Source organism: Piliocolobus tephrosceles, chromosome X (assembly GCF_002776525.5).
Source record: "Piliocolobus tephrosceles isolate RC106 chromosome X, ASM277652v3, whole genome shotgun sequence".
NCBI classification, from domain to species: Eukaryota; Metazoa; Chordata; class Mammalia; order Primates; family Cercopithecidae; genus Piliocolobus; species Piliocolobus tephrosceles.
In genome coordinates, this window is record NC_045455.1 from 94,393,451 (window position 1) to 94,410,493 (window position 17,043).

Genomic DNA, 17,043 nt, shown 5'->3' on the forward strand with positions numbered 1-17,043 from the left:
CTCTGGGCACTCCCACAGCTGATCACTCCGCATTGCACACTGCCTGCTTCAAGCAAGATCATGAAGCACTTCTGTCTTCTTCCTTCTGCCAGAACATGCCTGATATCCACACAAAATGCCTGACAGCAAAAGTGGGAAAATAGAACTTATATGAATGGATGTCCCTCAAAGCCATGCAGAGGTCCGCCCTGCATGCTGGCGCCAGTGCTGCCCAGGGCTGCCGTGGCCGCACCTCTTGGCATGTGTGGCTGAGGGATGCCATGAGCCCAGCAGGCCATGGGTGGGGCCACCTGCACCCCATGCCCCCCTCATTTCAGCGACCCCACATCTGGGCCTGGGAAGTGCAGATGGCCTTGGCCAGCTCATCAGGGGAGTGCTGCAGGCACAGGGGACAGCACAGTGACAGGGCCAAGACCCAGGAGTGTGCAGAAGGAAAGGAGCCAAAGCCGGAGGCTTCAGGGAGGAGCGCAGACCTGACGGAAAGGAACTGTCAGTAGGTCACAGGGTGTGAGGGGTGAGGGATTTAGTCACTTTGTTAAGGAATTTCTGAAACTTAATCAGATGAAGAGAAGGATCCTTTTCCTGCTGAAGCCTCCTTCATGTCTGGCCACATCACCTTTTCAGTGAAGTTTGCATATCGGGGCACTCATGTTTCCTGCCTCTCCCCTAATCTCCTTATCTTGTGGGTGACATCAGCTCCAACCTCCCGCCTCTCTCGGGTCCTGCGGGGACTGTGGGTTCCACCCGGGATGGTCTCTGCATTCACTGCCCGACCCGCTCTCACGTGGACCCCAACACTCTCTGCCTCCAGGTTGGTCCCTTCTGCTGTGGGATGAGCTTTCTGAGAGCCTGACCTGATGGAGCCCTCCCTGCTTGCAGAATGCTTGGTTCTAGGTGAAGGCCCAGCCATTGGCACAGTCCCTGGATTCTTCCCCACCTGGCCCCACTCAGCATCCCCTCCAGGGCTCCTCTTTGGTCAGGGTGGGCAGCTCATTTCCAGAGCACTCCAGCCCTTCCCCATGCTCTCCTTCTCCCGGAAGGGCTGGCTGACTCCACCTGTTACCTGAGCCCGCTCATGGGCCACCTCCTCAAGGCCTTCCGGGGCACACGGGCCAGGCAGCTGGCCAGGCTCTCCTGTGTTGGATTCCTCTGGAGCACTAGTCCTGTTTTATTCTCAATTTGTGCTCTCTTATGGTGACCTTCTGAAGGGCAGGGGCCACCTGTGGGATGCCTGGCACATCACAGCCGCTCAGCGCATGCTGTGAGAATAAGCAAGTGCGAGGCAGGAGTCTGTGAGCACAGGTTAGCCAAGATGACCACTTCTACACGGCTCCTGACTGGGGCACTGCTTCCAACACCTCCACAGCCCTGGCCCCAAGAAAAGGCATCTCCCTGCTGGACGAAGCTGGGCACCAGAAGCTGCAAGGCTGGAAGTGTCAAGGGAGCCCAGTGGTGGCATCTGGCCACTGTCGTGTGCATGGCCTTGTGGGTGGTGGGGCATGTACTGGGACTAGATCTAGGAAAAGACCACATCAAAGACAATAATGGAATGTTGGATCAAACAGGTACTTTAGTGTAGAACTTTGGTGCCTTTAATTTGCTATAGACATGGGGTGTCTAAGGGCTGGGCAGTCAGTGGTGTTTCAAAAACATCATCTGATCATACAGCCTCCGGACACTGGAAGCTACTCTGGGAAAAGCACACATTGCTGGATGTCTGCTGAGTGATGGACAAAGGGCGTGGAAAAAGGTATCTGCTTATGACTTATTCGTCATGATCACCCTAAAATACGCCAGTCATCAGGATCAAATGCTGTGTTTCTCAGAAAAAAAGTAAGAAGAAAAAAGACATCTTTAAGGAATCAAAAACTTGTATTCAGAATAAGCGTTAGCAAAATGAAGGCAGGTGCCTCATAAAGGCAGGGCCGCAGAGTACTCAGAAAGGGGTTAGAAAATAATTACAAAAATATTTTGCCACGAAACTACAATCACTGGCTGTAAAATATAGTCATATGTAATTAGGCTGAAAATAAAAAGTGAAAATCTCCAGATTATCTGCCCAGGTGGCAGGAAATCGACAGCCCCGAGAACACAAGTGCTGCTGTGCCACCAGGCCCAGGGCTATGACCCAAAGTGACGGGCAGACCACCGGCCTGCACCACCGCACTCGGGCTGCACACAAGACAGCCAGCTTAGAATCTCCGTGGGCTGCTACCTGTGTCACAGAGGGCTGATGAAGAGCTTCCGGGTTCCTAAACAGGCCTCCAATGAGCGGAGTGGCGGCCGCATTACAAGAAATTCACTGGGGCTGCACCTGACTCTTCAACTTGGCAAGTCTCATGAGGCACTCGTCCCTCCACTGCCTCCTGGCAGCTAAGTGCTCTGGGTCATCAGGGACCTTCATGCACATGTCCTGCGAGAAGGAGAAGGAAAAAAAGGCCAATGAAGAGGAAATAATTTACCAGGAGTGTAATTATTGCTCTTGTTTATGCAAACTGTGCAGAAACTGCTTTCAAAGACAAAAGCAGTAAACCCTCAATGAACGGCAGCTTTCCAAATCTTGAAAGACCTCAGTCCCTCAGAGACAAGTCACAATGAGCTACCAGTTCACTGGTCACCCTGTCCTTCAGGTGTCCTGGTGACATGATGGAAGCATGAACAAAGTTACGAATGAGGAAACACCGAGCTCAAGGGCCAAGATTCCAGCTGCAGATGCAGGCCCACCCACCGCAGAGGTGAAGGGCGGCAAGTGCTCCAGGTGGCCGACATGCTTCTCCACAGTGAGTCTACATACCTGGTTAACCTTCTTAGCGGTGGCCCTGGAAAACTCTGGAATGGGTCCAAAAGTCTTTAGGACATGTTTCATGCCTTCGCTGTATCTGTCGCAGTAGCTTAACATACCTGGAATTGCATGAAGACAAGAATCCACAATCTCAGAAAAAACATTCTTAGTTAAACTCAGAAATGCATTCAGCGAGTTTCACCCTGGGGTCAGATAAGCTATACTCCTCCCTTCCTGTGAAGACAAGACAGAGCTGGGGAATGTATATGGGCCTGCTGCCGCTGGAGAAGTAACCCTCCCCATTACCCGCTGTCCACACTGGCTCCTGGGTGTTCGAATGTCAAAAAGTGCTGGGCCTGGCTAGGCACGGTAGCTCATGCCTGTAATCCTAGCACTTTGGGAGGCCAAGGCGGGTATATCACCTGAGGCTGGGAGTTCAAGACCAGCCTAGCCAACATGGTGAAACCCCGCCTCTACTAAAAACACCAAAAAATCAGCCAGGTGGCATGGCTGGTGCCTGTAATCTCAGCTACTTGGGAGGCTGAGGCAGGAGAATTGCTTGAACCTGGGAAGCAGAGGTTGCAGTGGGCTGAGATCACGCCACTGTACTCCAGCCTGGGCAACAGAGCGAGACTCCATCTCAAAAAAAAAAAAAAAAAGTGCCAGGTCCCTCAGACCTCACATGCCACCTCTGCTGGTGCATCTCACGATCTCACGGGACACTCCGGTTGGCCTGCGTTCACACACGGATTTGTAGGCTACCACAGTAAGTCCTAATGTCACCAAAAGTGTTTCTTCCAGCCATGTACAAGGTTATTTGTGTACAACGCTTAAACGCATTTTCCAAGAATTAAAGATGTCAGATCTCAGGTAAACCCATCACTTATTTCATTGTTAGGCCACAGATCTCAGTTAGCACTGCGCTGTGGTGAGCCGAGATAGCATCTCCACACTCCAACCTGGGTGACAGAGTGAGACCCCACTGTATTGGGTACGGTCAAGGCTGCAGGTACTTGAAGCACTGGTTGGAGAGCTCATGTTGGCTTGTGCCTTGCCGGTTTGGGTGGATGGAGCCAGGCGCTCAGCTGCACAAGCCCCCATGCACGCTCCCCATGCTCCTGCTGCTCCCCAGTCTTGGGGAGCGATGATTTCTCAGATTCTAAGGAGAGGGCCTTGGGACTTTGGTGAGGAGACACAGGAAGAAGCTTATCCTGCAGCAAGAGAGAGGGAGCCGAATGGGCTAGGCTGACTGGGCAAGAATGGGGTGCGCCCAGGGGAAAGCGCAGGCCAGTCACGCCCCCCACCCGGCACCAGCCTGCCCCAACCCGCTGGGCCCCGCTGGGCCCCGCAGACTCACTCTCCCTCACATTCCTCCCCTCCCTGCTGCCGGGAGGCGAATAGGCCGGTGCCGGCCTGTGCTTAGCAAGTCAAGTCAGAAGCCAGGGCCGGGATCCTGGAAGAGGAGGAGGCGGCGTTTCTAGTTGTGGGCGCCATGGAGGACACAGGCTGGGCTACTGCTGCGACCCTGACCCGTTTCCCACATCTTTCAAACCCTTAAAGGCTCAACAACTGGCCAGTCCGCCTACAACGATAACACGGGGACAGAGGAAGCCGCAGAATGTTCAGAGCCTGCCTCAGCTCAGCTTCCCACTCCCCACCACAACTGTGGATGATTAACTTAAAATACGAACCATCAGTACTTGATACGCTCAAAAAGCAAAAAATAAACAAACATCATCTTTGGGGTTTAGTTTTGATTGACCTATGTTGATGTGAAAGCCTAAAATCATTGGGTTGCAATTTATTTGCTTCAAATAGTTCTCTCTCGGTGTTTTATTTCTACAAAACAGAATATTTTACTCTGTTTTATAGAAATAAATGTCCCTTTAAAACTTATAATGCTGGAATTCATGATAGTGCAATTCATACTTTTCCCCATTTTTAATCAGGAAACCCTTTGAAATGTCAATCTTAGTGATATAAAAACTTTTTGTAACATGCTGTTGGGACGAAGAGCCCTCAATGTCCGTGACAAAGTTCAGGCTCCCATACCACGTGCTCACCATGAGATGGGTGCAGCCTCCGGGCGCTCCAAGGGCAGGAGGTCGCCGTGACTTAGACTCACGACCTGCATCTACCTGATTATTTACAACCATGTTCCAGTAAACTTATGACTGTGATTGTTCTTTGCAACTCCCCCCCTTCCGTTTTAGGGAGGTATAATTTATTTTCAACAATTATTTTGGTTTCTCTACACCATAAGAGGGGAATTGGGTGTAAATTACTCTAAAATGCCAATTTCTTTGGAAATAGGAAAAACACAACACAGCCCACGTCACTTTTGATCCCCCTGGTCGGCCCTTCCCCACGATTTCTATCTAATCCAGATAGATAGAAATCTGTATTTTTCCTTCTATGCTTCCACGCCCTCTGTCCTGAGTTCTAATTCTTCCAAAATCCTTGTACAGCTTGGCTTTTTAGAAGATTCTGAACCTAATTTCTTAAGAGATGCTTATCCAGAAAAAGAAAAAAAGTAGAAAAAAGAATTGATTCTCGTGAGATTGGATGTAGCTTAACTTGCTGCTTTCTAACTTGGGAGCCTTGGGCTGTGGGCCTCTGAGGAACAGCAGGTTTGAGTGCGTGCCCAGGTGCACAGGCAGGAATCCTTTCTGTTCCCATGTATGGACCAGGCACCAGAGGACACGTTGACCCCAGCCCGAGGCCACAGCCGCTAGGAGCGATCCCAGACATCAGCTCCTTGGAGAGCCCTCGTCACCACCCATACCGGGGAGGTCTGGCTTTCTTTCACACAGCCATGAACCCATACCTATGTGAATGACCTGCTCTTGGGAGACAGGGTTTCACAGAACTCATTAAGGAAGATCAAAAATGCCTCAAAGCACAGAGCGACATTATCTCATTCCTCTTCTCAGGATCAAATTCCCACCTGAGTGAGGACTTGCCCAGGGCAGGGGAGGCAGAACCGACCTGGGCCCCTCACCTTACCTCACCAAGTCCCCGCCCATCGGCTCACCTTCCACTGGCTGGCAAATCACTTCCCGTCAATCAACCAAACCCACTAGCCACCAGGCATCTCAGTTTTTAAAAAGGCAAGTATCTACACAGGAGAGGAAATCTGTGAGGCAAAATGGTAAATAAACATCCACTTCCCCTGGAGGTGATTTCCATGCTGCCAGATTCCGAGATGTCCTCATTTCAAGTGGAACAAAACGCAGGAGGAACCCAAACAGCACCAAGGACAAGACAGAGCAGTTCATCTCTACTGACCTGTGAGTCTAAAGCTTAGCAAAGAAATAAACCCGGCTGGGAAACTCTAGGTACCTGGCTCCAGAGGCTTCTCCACGCCACAGCAAAAATCCTAATCTGTATTTATTCCTCTCTCTGCACTTGTGAATCTTTTTGGAAGAATTTTAAAAACTAAAAATAAAACAACAACAACAAAAAAAACTAGAAAAGTAGTACATGAAACAAACAAGACAAAACTCTGTTTGAATACAACATGTATTAAGGACTTAATAGGTGCCAGCAACCCAGCTAAGAGCTTCCCTCTGGTTCAATTCTCACACCACCCTGAGGAAGCAGTTACTGTTGTCCCCATTTCACAGATGGGGAAACTGAGATGCAGTGAACTTAAGTCACTTGCCCAAGGTTATACAGCCAGTAGGCTGGAAAGCCAGGGTAAGGAGTCGGCCCACTGGCTCCACAGGCCAGAACCACCATTCTGCGGGCACGTCCTTTAGGGGTGTTGTTTGTAAAAGGAGCCAAAAGGCAATGGCACGCTGGCCTCATGTTTCTCAGACACTATTTCATTAGATTAAAAATAAATCCTAAAATATTTGCACTAGTTCTAGATAAACGGTAGCTTTTCAGGCTAATAACTACCCTTAACCTGAGATGCTGGCTTTATGAAAACAGTATCAGAAAAGAAGAAAAATTCTCCCAACTCCAATCTTGATATATTCTGGGTGACACAGGGAAGAATGATGAACATTTCCATGGGTTCCCAGCCAGATCTTATAACTCTCCAACTCTGGTCTTTGGAATGCTCTGAAGTTGAAAACTACATCCGTCCACCATTATCATATGAAGCCAATTAGGTTTTCTTATCATATCTGCTTTGTTTGAAAAACTGTTATGGGCCTCCTTCCTGTCTGCCACTCTATTTGATTCTTGAGTTTCTGGTTTCATTGGCTTCTGTTTCTATTTGTTTGAAAGTCAAAGCTGTTCTCAGTTCTGTCCCTATCTATTTATTATGATACCTCAATTATCTTATTTTTCTCAAGAAAAAAAAAAGAAAAACACTGTGGTTAACAGGCAGTGTCTATATACATTTCAAATGTATAAATTTCTATACCTTTCAAATGCTTAAATATATATACAAATGTAAATACATTTCAAATGCTTAAATACGCTCACAAGTTTTGAGGTTCTGGTTGAAAACACCGTTTGAAATGATCTAAGACTCTGTGTTAATAATACAACAAGACTCTTGTTTCATTGCATGAGGCCGTCTTTCTCTACATTATCTTCCTCTATTCAGTGGTTATCTTCCCATAAAACTAACACACAAGTGCTGGAGCAGATTCCCCTCTTCCCTCCACTCCTCTTAGCTCCTCTTAGCTTGATTCTGATAAGGACTGAAGCAGAGAACACACGGCCCATCCACTTTAGAAATCATCTGTGCACCTGCTGTGTGCAGGAACATGTCTAGTAAAGCTGCCTTGAATTATTCATCGGACAGCATATTTCATTAACTACTGTGAAAATTGACTGAACTATTACCAAAATGTAATACTGAAATTATAGAACTGAAGTCAAACAGACTGAGAGAGGTCACAAACTGTTAACCTCCCCTCTCACAGAGGGAGCTTCCTCTCAACATCTAAACCTCCCACAGGCAGGCAACCAAGTCCCCTGCTCAGCTTACCCACTTAAAGCATGGACCTTTCCTGGACATCAGCTCCTGTTACTAGAAAGTTCTTCCTGCCATGTACTGAGCCCAAACCTGTCTGTCTGCTTGCCATTTCCAGTCTTTCACTCCACTTCCACCCCACAAAAGATACAGACCGAGAGACATACAAGAGACTCTGGTCACTTTTTTCTAGATAAGCCCCAGCTTCTCAGTATCCTTTGTTAAATGCAGACCATGGAGCTGCATACAATAGTTCTTTTCTCTTTCTACACGTTTTCCAAGTAAGTAATATTATTATTAATCTATAGTAACTGTAGACATTTATAGCACAGACAAGCAAAAAGATACTAAAAGTTACTTAACAATCTCAGTACCAGGAGATAGCTGGCAATAATAACATCTAGGTTACATCTCTCTCCAGATTTTATACATAGTTTTAAAAATTTACTTCATTTTAATTTGCTATAAGTTTTATTGGTTATCAAATGACATCTTTTTGGATCAATTAAAATCTGGTTGACAGAGTTTCATTCTTGGAAGCTGCTTGTCCTTCTCAAGTCATCTTTCCCTTAGAGTTACCAGATCACAGATAATGGGCTCAGACCTAATTCCCCCCAAGCCTTCTGGAGGCGGCATCTGGCCAGTGTCTGGTCTGCCCCACCCACAGGCCCCTCCCCACCTCCCAGCCTGTGGAAGCCCTCACTACAGGCTCCCTAGCCTTCTAGAAGAAAACCTCGCTCATATTTGGGCAGAAGATACATCCAGCAGAGGTCCCTGCGGGTTAAGGGTTAAGTCAGCCCCCTGTCTTTTCTTCTTGCCTCTGTAAATAATGTCATCATCTTCCTCAGGAAACTACCACTTTCCCTTCTGCCAGGCTGGGTGACATGCAGCGAAGCTTCCGTGACATCACCCACCTCTCTTCTTTCGAGCTCTCACCTGAGCAGAATGCACCACACGGAGCCCTGCGGTGCACGCACTCTGCATGGATTGACATCTCAGTACACGGCGTTTCGCATCCCTGCCTTGTCTGTGAAACACCAGGGCTGGCCATCATCTCCTATATATCCTACTGTCTCTATTTAGTTGTAAGAAAAGGCAAAATGTGACGGTTTACAAAACCCATGACAACACTAAATAGAATGGGATTCCTATCCTGGCCCCAGAGGCATACCTTCTGCATTGAGATGCATGGTTTCCAGGGGTCCGATGAACGCATACCGCATGCCCAACCCTTCTGACATGACAAGGTCCAGGTCGCTCGGAGACACGATTCCTTCCTACATGGAGAAAATGGGCGGCATAGATGAGTTCTGTAAAAAGACAATTTCATGACCACCACTTCCATCCTGACTTCTTTAGAGCAGGATCCCAAAATCTTCTCCAAAGCACTATACAGGCTGAGTACCATCTATCTAATATGCTTATGACCAGAGTGTTTTGGATGACTGATATTTTTCAGATTTGGGAATATCAGCATATGCATAATGAGATATTTTGGGGATGGGGCCTGAGAATAAACACAAAATCTATTTATGTTTCATATACACCGAGCCTGAAGGTAATTTTACACAATATTTTCAATAATTTCGTGCATGAACTAGTTTGTGTACACAAAACCATCACAAAAGCAAAGGTATCGCTATCTCATGTCAGTGCTCAAAAAGTTTTGGATTTTGGAGCATTTTGGATTTTGGATTTTCAGATTAGGGATGCTCAACCTATGATAGTATTTTGATTGAATTTTGCATGACAAAACTATAATATTATTGTATGTTATAAATGGCTTGGCGTGGTGGCTCATGCCTGTAATCCCAGCACTTTCAGAGGCCGAGGTGTGGAGATCACCTGAGGTCAGGAGTTCGAGACCAGCCTGGCCAACATGGTGAAACCCTGTCTCTACTAAAAATATAAAAAATTAGCTGGGCATGGTGGTGCATGCCTCTAGTCCCAGCTACTCAGGAGGCTGAGGCACAAGAATCGTTTGAACCCAGGAGGCAGAGGTTGCAGTGAGTTGGGATCGCGCCACTGCACTCCAGCTTGGGCGTCAGAGTGAGACTTGGTCTCAAAAAAAAATCATTTTTATATATATATGTTTTTTTTTGTGTGTGAAATGGTCAAACACAAATTCACCTTTTCCATCCCTGCAATCCACTAGGGTTTGAAATCAATTCCTCTTGACCTCCCTGCCTCCTCATCTCACCCTACAACCAAGGGACAGCCTGCAGCTGCAGGGAGTGGGAGAGGCTGAGGACAAGGGGAGCGCGAGGAGGGGGCATCCTAGGAAATGGGCAGGAAGGATTTTCTAGATTTCTGCCTAGGACCCGGGAGGAGTAAGATTAGAGCCATCAAAAGACGTGGGAAGGTGCTCTCCAGGCTTCACCCGCCTGCAAGTCCGGCCTTGTTCACCTTTTAATGAGTTCGTAAAAAGTGATATTCTTTGATGAAATGCAGCTTAGAACCATGGGTTTGTTTGCTAAGGTGGGGCCCTAGAATCTTCTGCAATGTAAATTTCAAAGCAAGAGGCAAGTTGTTATGTGTTGGGGTTGGACGTCTGATCAGCCACCTGCGTTCCTTGGCCTCACGTGGCTTTGGGACCGAGGCAGGGAAGCGCAGATAATGATCTGCGGCCGCTCCCGTCGGAGGAAGCCTCCCCCTTGGGCCTTTCCACCGCCAGGAGGGCGGGCGGAGGGAAGCTGCCGCCTTTTCCCCTGCGCCTTCACGGCCCAGCCCAGCCGGGCAGCGCTCCGCGGAATCCGCCGCCCCGGGTCTCATCGGATCCGTCCGGGCGCTGTGTTTTCCCGCAGCTCGGTGGGATGGGACAGAGGCAGCAGCGCCCGCCCGCCTGCGAGAGCCCGACCGTGGACGGTGCGGCCCGCCCTTCCCATCGCGGCCCGGGCGGCCCCGCCTGCCCTCGGCTGGGCCCGGTTTCCCCACCCCGGGGCCCCTCCCCACGCGCGCACCCGGCCCGGCCACGGGCCCCGGCCGTGGTCCACAGGGCGTCTCCCTCCCCGGGGCGCGGGCAGAGCCTGTCTCTGCCCAGAGGCCGTCCCGGAGCTGGGGGCCTGCTCGGCCCGAGGGCTCTGCGGGGACCGGCACAGCGGCCTGCAGGGAGGCGCGCTCTGCCCTCCTGCGAGCCTGGGGCGCCTGGGCCTCCAGGGCAGCCCCAGGGGTCCCCCAAGAGGCGAGAAAAGGGGTTCAAACCCCTCGCCGTGCCCCTCAACCGGCTGCGGCGGGCGACACCCCGGGGCCTCGGGTCCGTGTGCGGCGTAGACACCTGCGTCTGCGGAGCGCGCGCTGGCGAGGCGGGAGCAGGGGCCGGCCCGGGAGCCAGGACCGCCAGAGCCACGCCACCGGCGAGGGCCAGGGCCACTCACTGGGACCCGCAACTCCCTTTTGGACAGCCACTTTGCACTGCGTTTTGTTTGCGCACATGGGACACAAACGTATCGAGACTGAACAAGCCACGGTCCACGTTTCCAGAAGGGTTACAAAGCAAACCCCCCCGGCCTCGACCGCCGCAGACTCCGCCCGCTTCTGGCCCGCACCTGCCCTCTGCGATAGCGGCTGTCCCGCTTTAGACCGGCCGCCCGTGTCCACATTCCTCAACCGCAGCGTTTGCTGCTGCTCCGTTTCTCATCCTCCTGTAAACGGAATCACTGAGCGCGCGTTCTTGCCTGACTTGTCTCACCACCCTGTTTCTCAGAGTAACCTGCCTCATGTGTCCATCTCCTTCATGCAGGCACCTGAGTTGACTCTCCCACCCTGCGGCCGTGAGCCTGTGGCTAGTCTGGGGCTCCTGCGAGTCGGGCAGCCAGGGACACGCGCACAGGGCCCAGAGCGTGCGTCTCCCCCTCGCCGCGGCCCGGCCTCCAGCACGGTGTGGAAGAGGTCCCGTCGCGCCTCAGCCTCGCCACGTTTGGGGTCCTCACCCTTGCAAAGTATGGCTAATCTGCTGGGGTGAAATGGGATCTCACGGGTTTCCTGCGAGTTCTAAATCACCCTCCACACGTTCACTGTGGCTGCTAAGGAAAGCCAATCAGTCTGTGCAGGTCACTGCAAAGGTGAGGAGGGTCGCCTCCTTTCACTCCCAACAGCAAAGCTGTAAGGGGTCAGGCGCATCGTGGGGTGGGGGGAGATGTACAGAAACGCCCGGAACCGTCAGGAATCCTGTGTGGAGCACAGGCACTGCCGCCTCCTCTCCTGGCAGGAGGTCCGGAGGTGGGAAGGTGGCTCCCTGCCCTCTCTCCAGGCTGCTGGAAGGCCTGGGCCGTGGCCCCTCGCACCCCCGTGGGCTCTGGAATGCTCTGGAACGCTGTGAAAAGCAGCCAGGCGGCCTGCAGACTCTCCCTCACCCTTGGTTTCCAGGCCAACATTCCAAACAGCCCCAAGTTTTCATTTTAGTATTCAAACTGGGAAGTATGCAAATATGGAAGCACCCTATACTTGCAATGTTATTTGGCTTGGCTTTTAGAATGTATTGAGTATTTTTATAGCTGATTTTTAAAAAATCACTTTTAGGATTGCAAAATAGAAAAAAGGCGAGTCCCCCAAGAGTAGTTCCTTTTTGGTTTGTATCATCTGAGCTAAGAGCCCCCGACTCATGCCTGAGAAGGGTTCTCCATGCTGCCCCATGACGTGGGAGGAGCCACAGTCCCTCCAACCCCATGTTCTCAGCTCTGCCTGATTTCATCTAGAGGAGGGCTGTCGGTCTTCCATCGGTCACTATTCACAGTAGAACAAGTTAGAAAAGGGGAAAACGCTTTGATACTTTCCCTTCCTCACTCCTCCTTTCTGCTCATTTGAATTTCTGAAATAGTTTCTTAAAGCTTGAGTTTTTACCAAGAAGCTAAATACAGAGAAAGAAAAGGACCACAAGGCATTCGGTTGAGAAGCTCCACAACTAGGATTTCATGTCCCCAAGGCAAACATTTGAGTTTCCCCTGCTGCACTTGGTGCCGAACTAAAGCTTTCCCATATAGGATGTTTTGAAGCTCAGGCTGCTTAATTTTGCCACTGAGCTCAATTCCACCCAAAGCCTTGTGATATCTGTGACCTAACATTATCATAACAATGATAAATAATCATTTGCTCATATACAAGTGGCACAGCAGTTGGGTATGTCGTTAACTATCTTGCAATTTCTCCTCCATGGATGACAGTCTTGTGGCTCCTCTCAGCCTGGGCACTTTCTCCCACCACATCAGGTGCGAAGTACATGCCCCAGCTATCCATGTGCTTATGCTGTTCGCATAAACAAGTGCTTCTGTTGAAACAGGGAACTGACAAACCATCCCATGGAACAGGTGGCGGGCAGCACAGCTGTGCGGAGATGGGAACGCTAGCAGGGCCCAGTCTTTCTGTGGTTCCGTTAACATTGATCAGCTTAGCAATCAGTACTTACTCCATTGTATGGTACAATTATCAAGTCACACATACAAAGAAAAGGTTCTTTAAAAATCATACAAAGCAATGAACACTACGATCACTGTTATTTCAAAACCTGGTTTCACGTCCTGAAAATTGTTGGACAAAGAGATCCCAGACAGTGTTAAGGATCCCCTTGTATTGAAAAACTTCATACTTCTGCTTCCTTAGTTAAAACCTGAGATTTTTCCAGTCAAGTAACACATGGATAGCTGGGGCATACACTTTGCACCTGATGTGGTGGGAGAAAGTGCCCAGGCTGCCACAAGACTGTCACCCGTGAAGGAGAAAAAGCAAGATAGTTAATCACATATCCAACTGCTATGACACAAATATTAAGTAGAATGAAAGGTTTAGGGATGTATCACTCAAGGGTTCTACCAGACAGAGCCATAAGAGTCACACATATACATACAAACATCAAGAGTTTTATTTCAAGGAATTGGCTCATGTGACTGTGGGCCTGGCAAGTCAGAAAGCCATGGACAGGACTTCAGGAAGGCAGGCCGGCAACTCCAGGCAGGAACTACCCACAGGCTGCAGGTGGCATTTCTCCTTCCTTAGGGAGATCTCAGTTCTGCTTGCAAGGCCTTTCAATGAACTGAATTTAGCCCACCCAGACTATGGAGAACAATCTCATTTACTTAAAGTCAACTATCTACCAAATACCTTCCCAGCAACATCTAGACGGAGTTTGACTGAGTGACTGGATGCTGTAGCCTGGCCAAGCTGACCCTCTCAGGGGACAGATACCCTCGGGGATCTTGGATCAAGCGCTTTTGTTTCTTTGTGGGGTGGTGAGAGGAGGAAGCAAGACACATCTACAATTACCAACAGCAAAGGGTTAACAGGTGTTGTGGCACTTACTCTGGTCCTTCAGACAGTCCCAGAGAAACCTGTGTGCTGGAGGCACACGATACTTGATGGGTAAATCCTCCGTGACTATCTCCTCTACTGATCACCAGCAACACAGAATCATCTTTCCTTCTCTATAATCATCCCATTCCTAGATTTAATTTTCTGGATCATGTATTTTTTGCATGGCCTCATTTTCATTTGCTTTTCTCATTTTTCTTCATATCATTCTTCCTCATCCACTTCTTTTTTACTAATTCCCAGCTTTTGATCTATTTTGGTTTGCTCTACTTTTTCCTCAAACTTGGTCCTGAATTTTCACATTTTTCTTGTGCAAACACTACCATAACTTTACTACTACCATCAGCACTAGGAACACAGACTTGCTACCCAGGAATTTGGATGAGGTTCTATTCAAGTCCTTCCACTCCTCAGCCAAAGTTTGGGCATAAATCCACTGTCAACTGAGAAACAGGAGAAAAATTAAGAGTCAGGAGTCACAAAATGTTTTATCTTAGGTGAGTGTCAAATAAAAAATGCAAGAGTGAGAAGGAGGCCGGGCGCGGTGGCTCAAGCCTGTAATCCCAGCACTTTGGGAGGCCGAGACGGGCAGATCACAAGGTCGGGAGATTGAGACCATCCTGGCTAACACAGTGAAACCCCGTCTCTACTAAAAAATACAGAAAACTAGCCGGGCGAGGTGGCGGCACCTGTAGTCCCAGCTACTCGGGAGGCTGAGGCAGGAGAATGGCGTGAACCTGGGAGGCGGAGCTTGCAGTGAGCTGGGATCCGGCCACTGCACTCCAGCCCGGGAGACAGAGCGAGACTCCGTCTCAAAAAAAAAAAAAAAAAAAAAGAGTGAGAAGGAGAGTTCTCTGCCACCTTCAGCCCTACGAGGGCGACATGAAGCAAGCACTGGGCTCGTGTAGATCACCCCAGGGCAGCGGCCAAGAAGAAAGGACTACACCAGCATGTCCAACTCAGTCTCTAGTGAAAGAAAGGATGGAACAAAGTTAAATCTCGGTGATTTCCTCATCTCCAGAGACGTTCAAGGACTGACCCAGACAAGAACAATCACTTGTATAGAACTACCTTAAGCATGAGCCAGGGTACTAGACTCTCCCTCTGAGAAACATCCAGCCCTTGCAAATGCTACAGGGAGTTACAGAGTTAGAGATCAAGTCTATTCTTCTTATTATTATTATTGAGATGGAATTTCGCTCTTGCTGTCCAGGCTGGAGTGCAATGGTGGGATCTTGGCTCACTACAACCTCCGCCTCCCGGGTTCAAGTGATTCTCCTGCTTCAGCCTCCAAATATCTGGGATTACAAGCATGCGTCACCATGCCCAGCTAATTTTGTATCTTTAGTAGACACACGGTTTCTCCATGTTGGTCAGGCTGGCCTCAAACTCCTGACCTCAAGTGACCCACCCGTCTCGGCCTCCCAAAGTGCTGGGATTACAGGTGTGAGCCACTACACCTGGATAATTTTGTATTTTTAGCAGCGATGGGGTTTCACCATGTTGGTCAGGCTGGTCTCAAACTCCTGACCTCAAGTGATCCACCCGCCTCAGCCTCCCAAAGTGCTGAGATTACAGGCGTGAGCCACTGTGCCCGGCCTAGATTAAGTTTATATTGAGAACTATCACAATGATTTATGAGACTCTCATGAGAAACTAGCCAGAATTGTGAGTTTGTTCCCTCCACTTACACATACTGTACCCACATGTTTTCATTTTCTATACTCTTCACCACATGTTGCTTCTCCCACATGCAACAGGAAACTGGCTCCATGGCAAGGGTGAAAAAGATCTGACCCAGCGTCCCCACCCACGCCACCTTCCAGGGAGAAGGTGAGGCCAAGATGAGACTTTAATAAGTCGAAAATAAAAGACTGCTAAGTGCTGCCCCACAATTATTCAGAGGCTTGTGGTCAGGTTTGGGAGCTGCTCGGCCTGTTGCCAGCACTTACAAGCTTTCTTGGAAGCAAGACACAGACATTCCTGCGGAATGACTTGAGCAAATTTTGCTAACGCTACAAGGATTGATTGAACACCACCACACTGAACTGATGCAAGAGGACACTGAATCACGCCCATAAAACACCCGTTCTGTCAAGAGCCTTTCGAGAGGACGCGCAGGAGTCAGCGCTCCGGGGAAAGAAGATGAGAAACACCGGGTGGACCACCCTGGCCAGGCTGCTGGGAACAAGCCTACGTGCACAGCTGCTGGAGGAGAGGTGGGCCTCCCCTCTGGGAGGCATCTCAGCTACACCTGTCAGGTTATAAAAATGTTCCTCTCCCACAGGGCGAGCCCACTCCCAGAATTATTCCAGAAAAGACCAGAAGAAGAGACCACCTGGGCAGAGAGGCTCACCGAGGCCTGACCTTAACACATCCCCCAATAAGGGAAAGATTGGATTTAAAAGAAAAAAAAAAAAAGACCAGCTAAATGAAATATCATAAAGCCATTAAGAATGAATAAAAACTTGAGCAGCATGTTCATAATAGAGACTAGACAGGAACAAAGGAAAACGACGGCAATTTGAATTAGGGCAGAGCAAACACAGGTGGTGACTTTTCTTTAAAATAGAGTTTTTTTTTTTTTTTGAGACTGAGTCTCCCTCTGTCACCCAGGCTGGAGTGAGTGTCACAGTCTCAGCTCACTGCAAGCTCCGCCTCCCGGGTTCAAGCGATTCTCCTGCCTCAGCCTCCCGAGTAGCTGGGATTACAGGCGCCGGTCACCATGCCCGGATAATTTTTTGTATTTTTAGTAGAGACAGGGTTTCACCATGTTAGCCAGGATGGTCTCGATCTCCTGACCTCGTGATTCGTCTGCCTTGGCCTCCCAAAATGCCAGGATTACAGGCATGAGCCACCTTGCCCAGCCTAAAATAGAGCTTTTAAATAGAAACAACAACAACAACAACAAAAAAATGGAAAGGAAAGAGAGGAAAGACTTTGCCCTAATAAAAGGGGCATTCCAGAGGACTTCAGGCCCCAGTGCTAATTCCTGGTGCACTTTTTGTTAGTACACTATGTGTATAAT

The 17,043-nt window shown here is 49.4% G+C and overlaps 1 protein-coding gene across 1 annotated transcript in view; it reads right to left on the bottom strand.

The window, feature by feature from the left end:
• Positions 1 to 1,550: 1,550 nt before the first annotated feature.
• Positions 1,551 to 17,043, bottom strand: part of CRYL1 (crystallin lambda 1) — a 108,977-nt gene continuing 93,484 nt past the window's right edge. The window contains exons 6-8 of the mRNA XM_023190614.1: positions 8,887 to 8,992; positions 2,795 to 2,901; positions 1,551 to 2,413 (exon numbers count right to left, since the gene is read on the bottom strand). Of these exons, the coding sequence (XP_023046382.1) occupies positions 2,300 to 2,413; positions 2,795 to 2,901; positions 8,887 to 8,992 (327 nt within the window). The 3' untranslated portion in view covers positions 1,551 to 2,299. The remainder of the gene's footprint in view (positions 2,414 to 2,794; positions 2,902 to 8,886; positions 8,993 to 17,043) is intronic.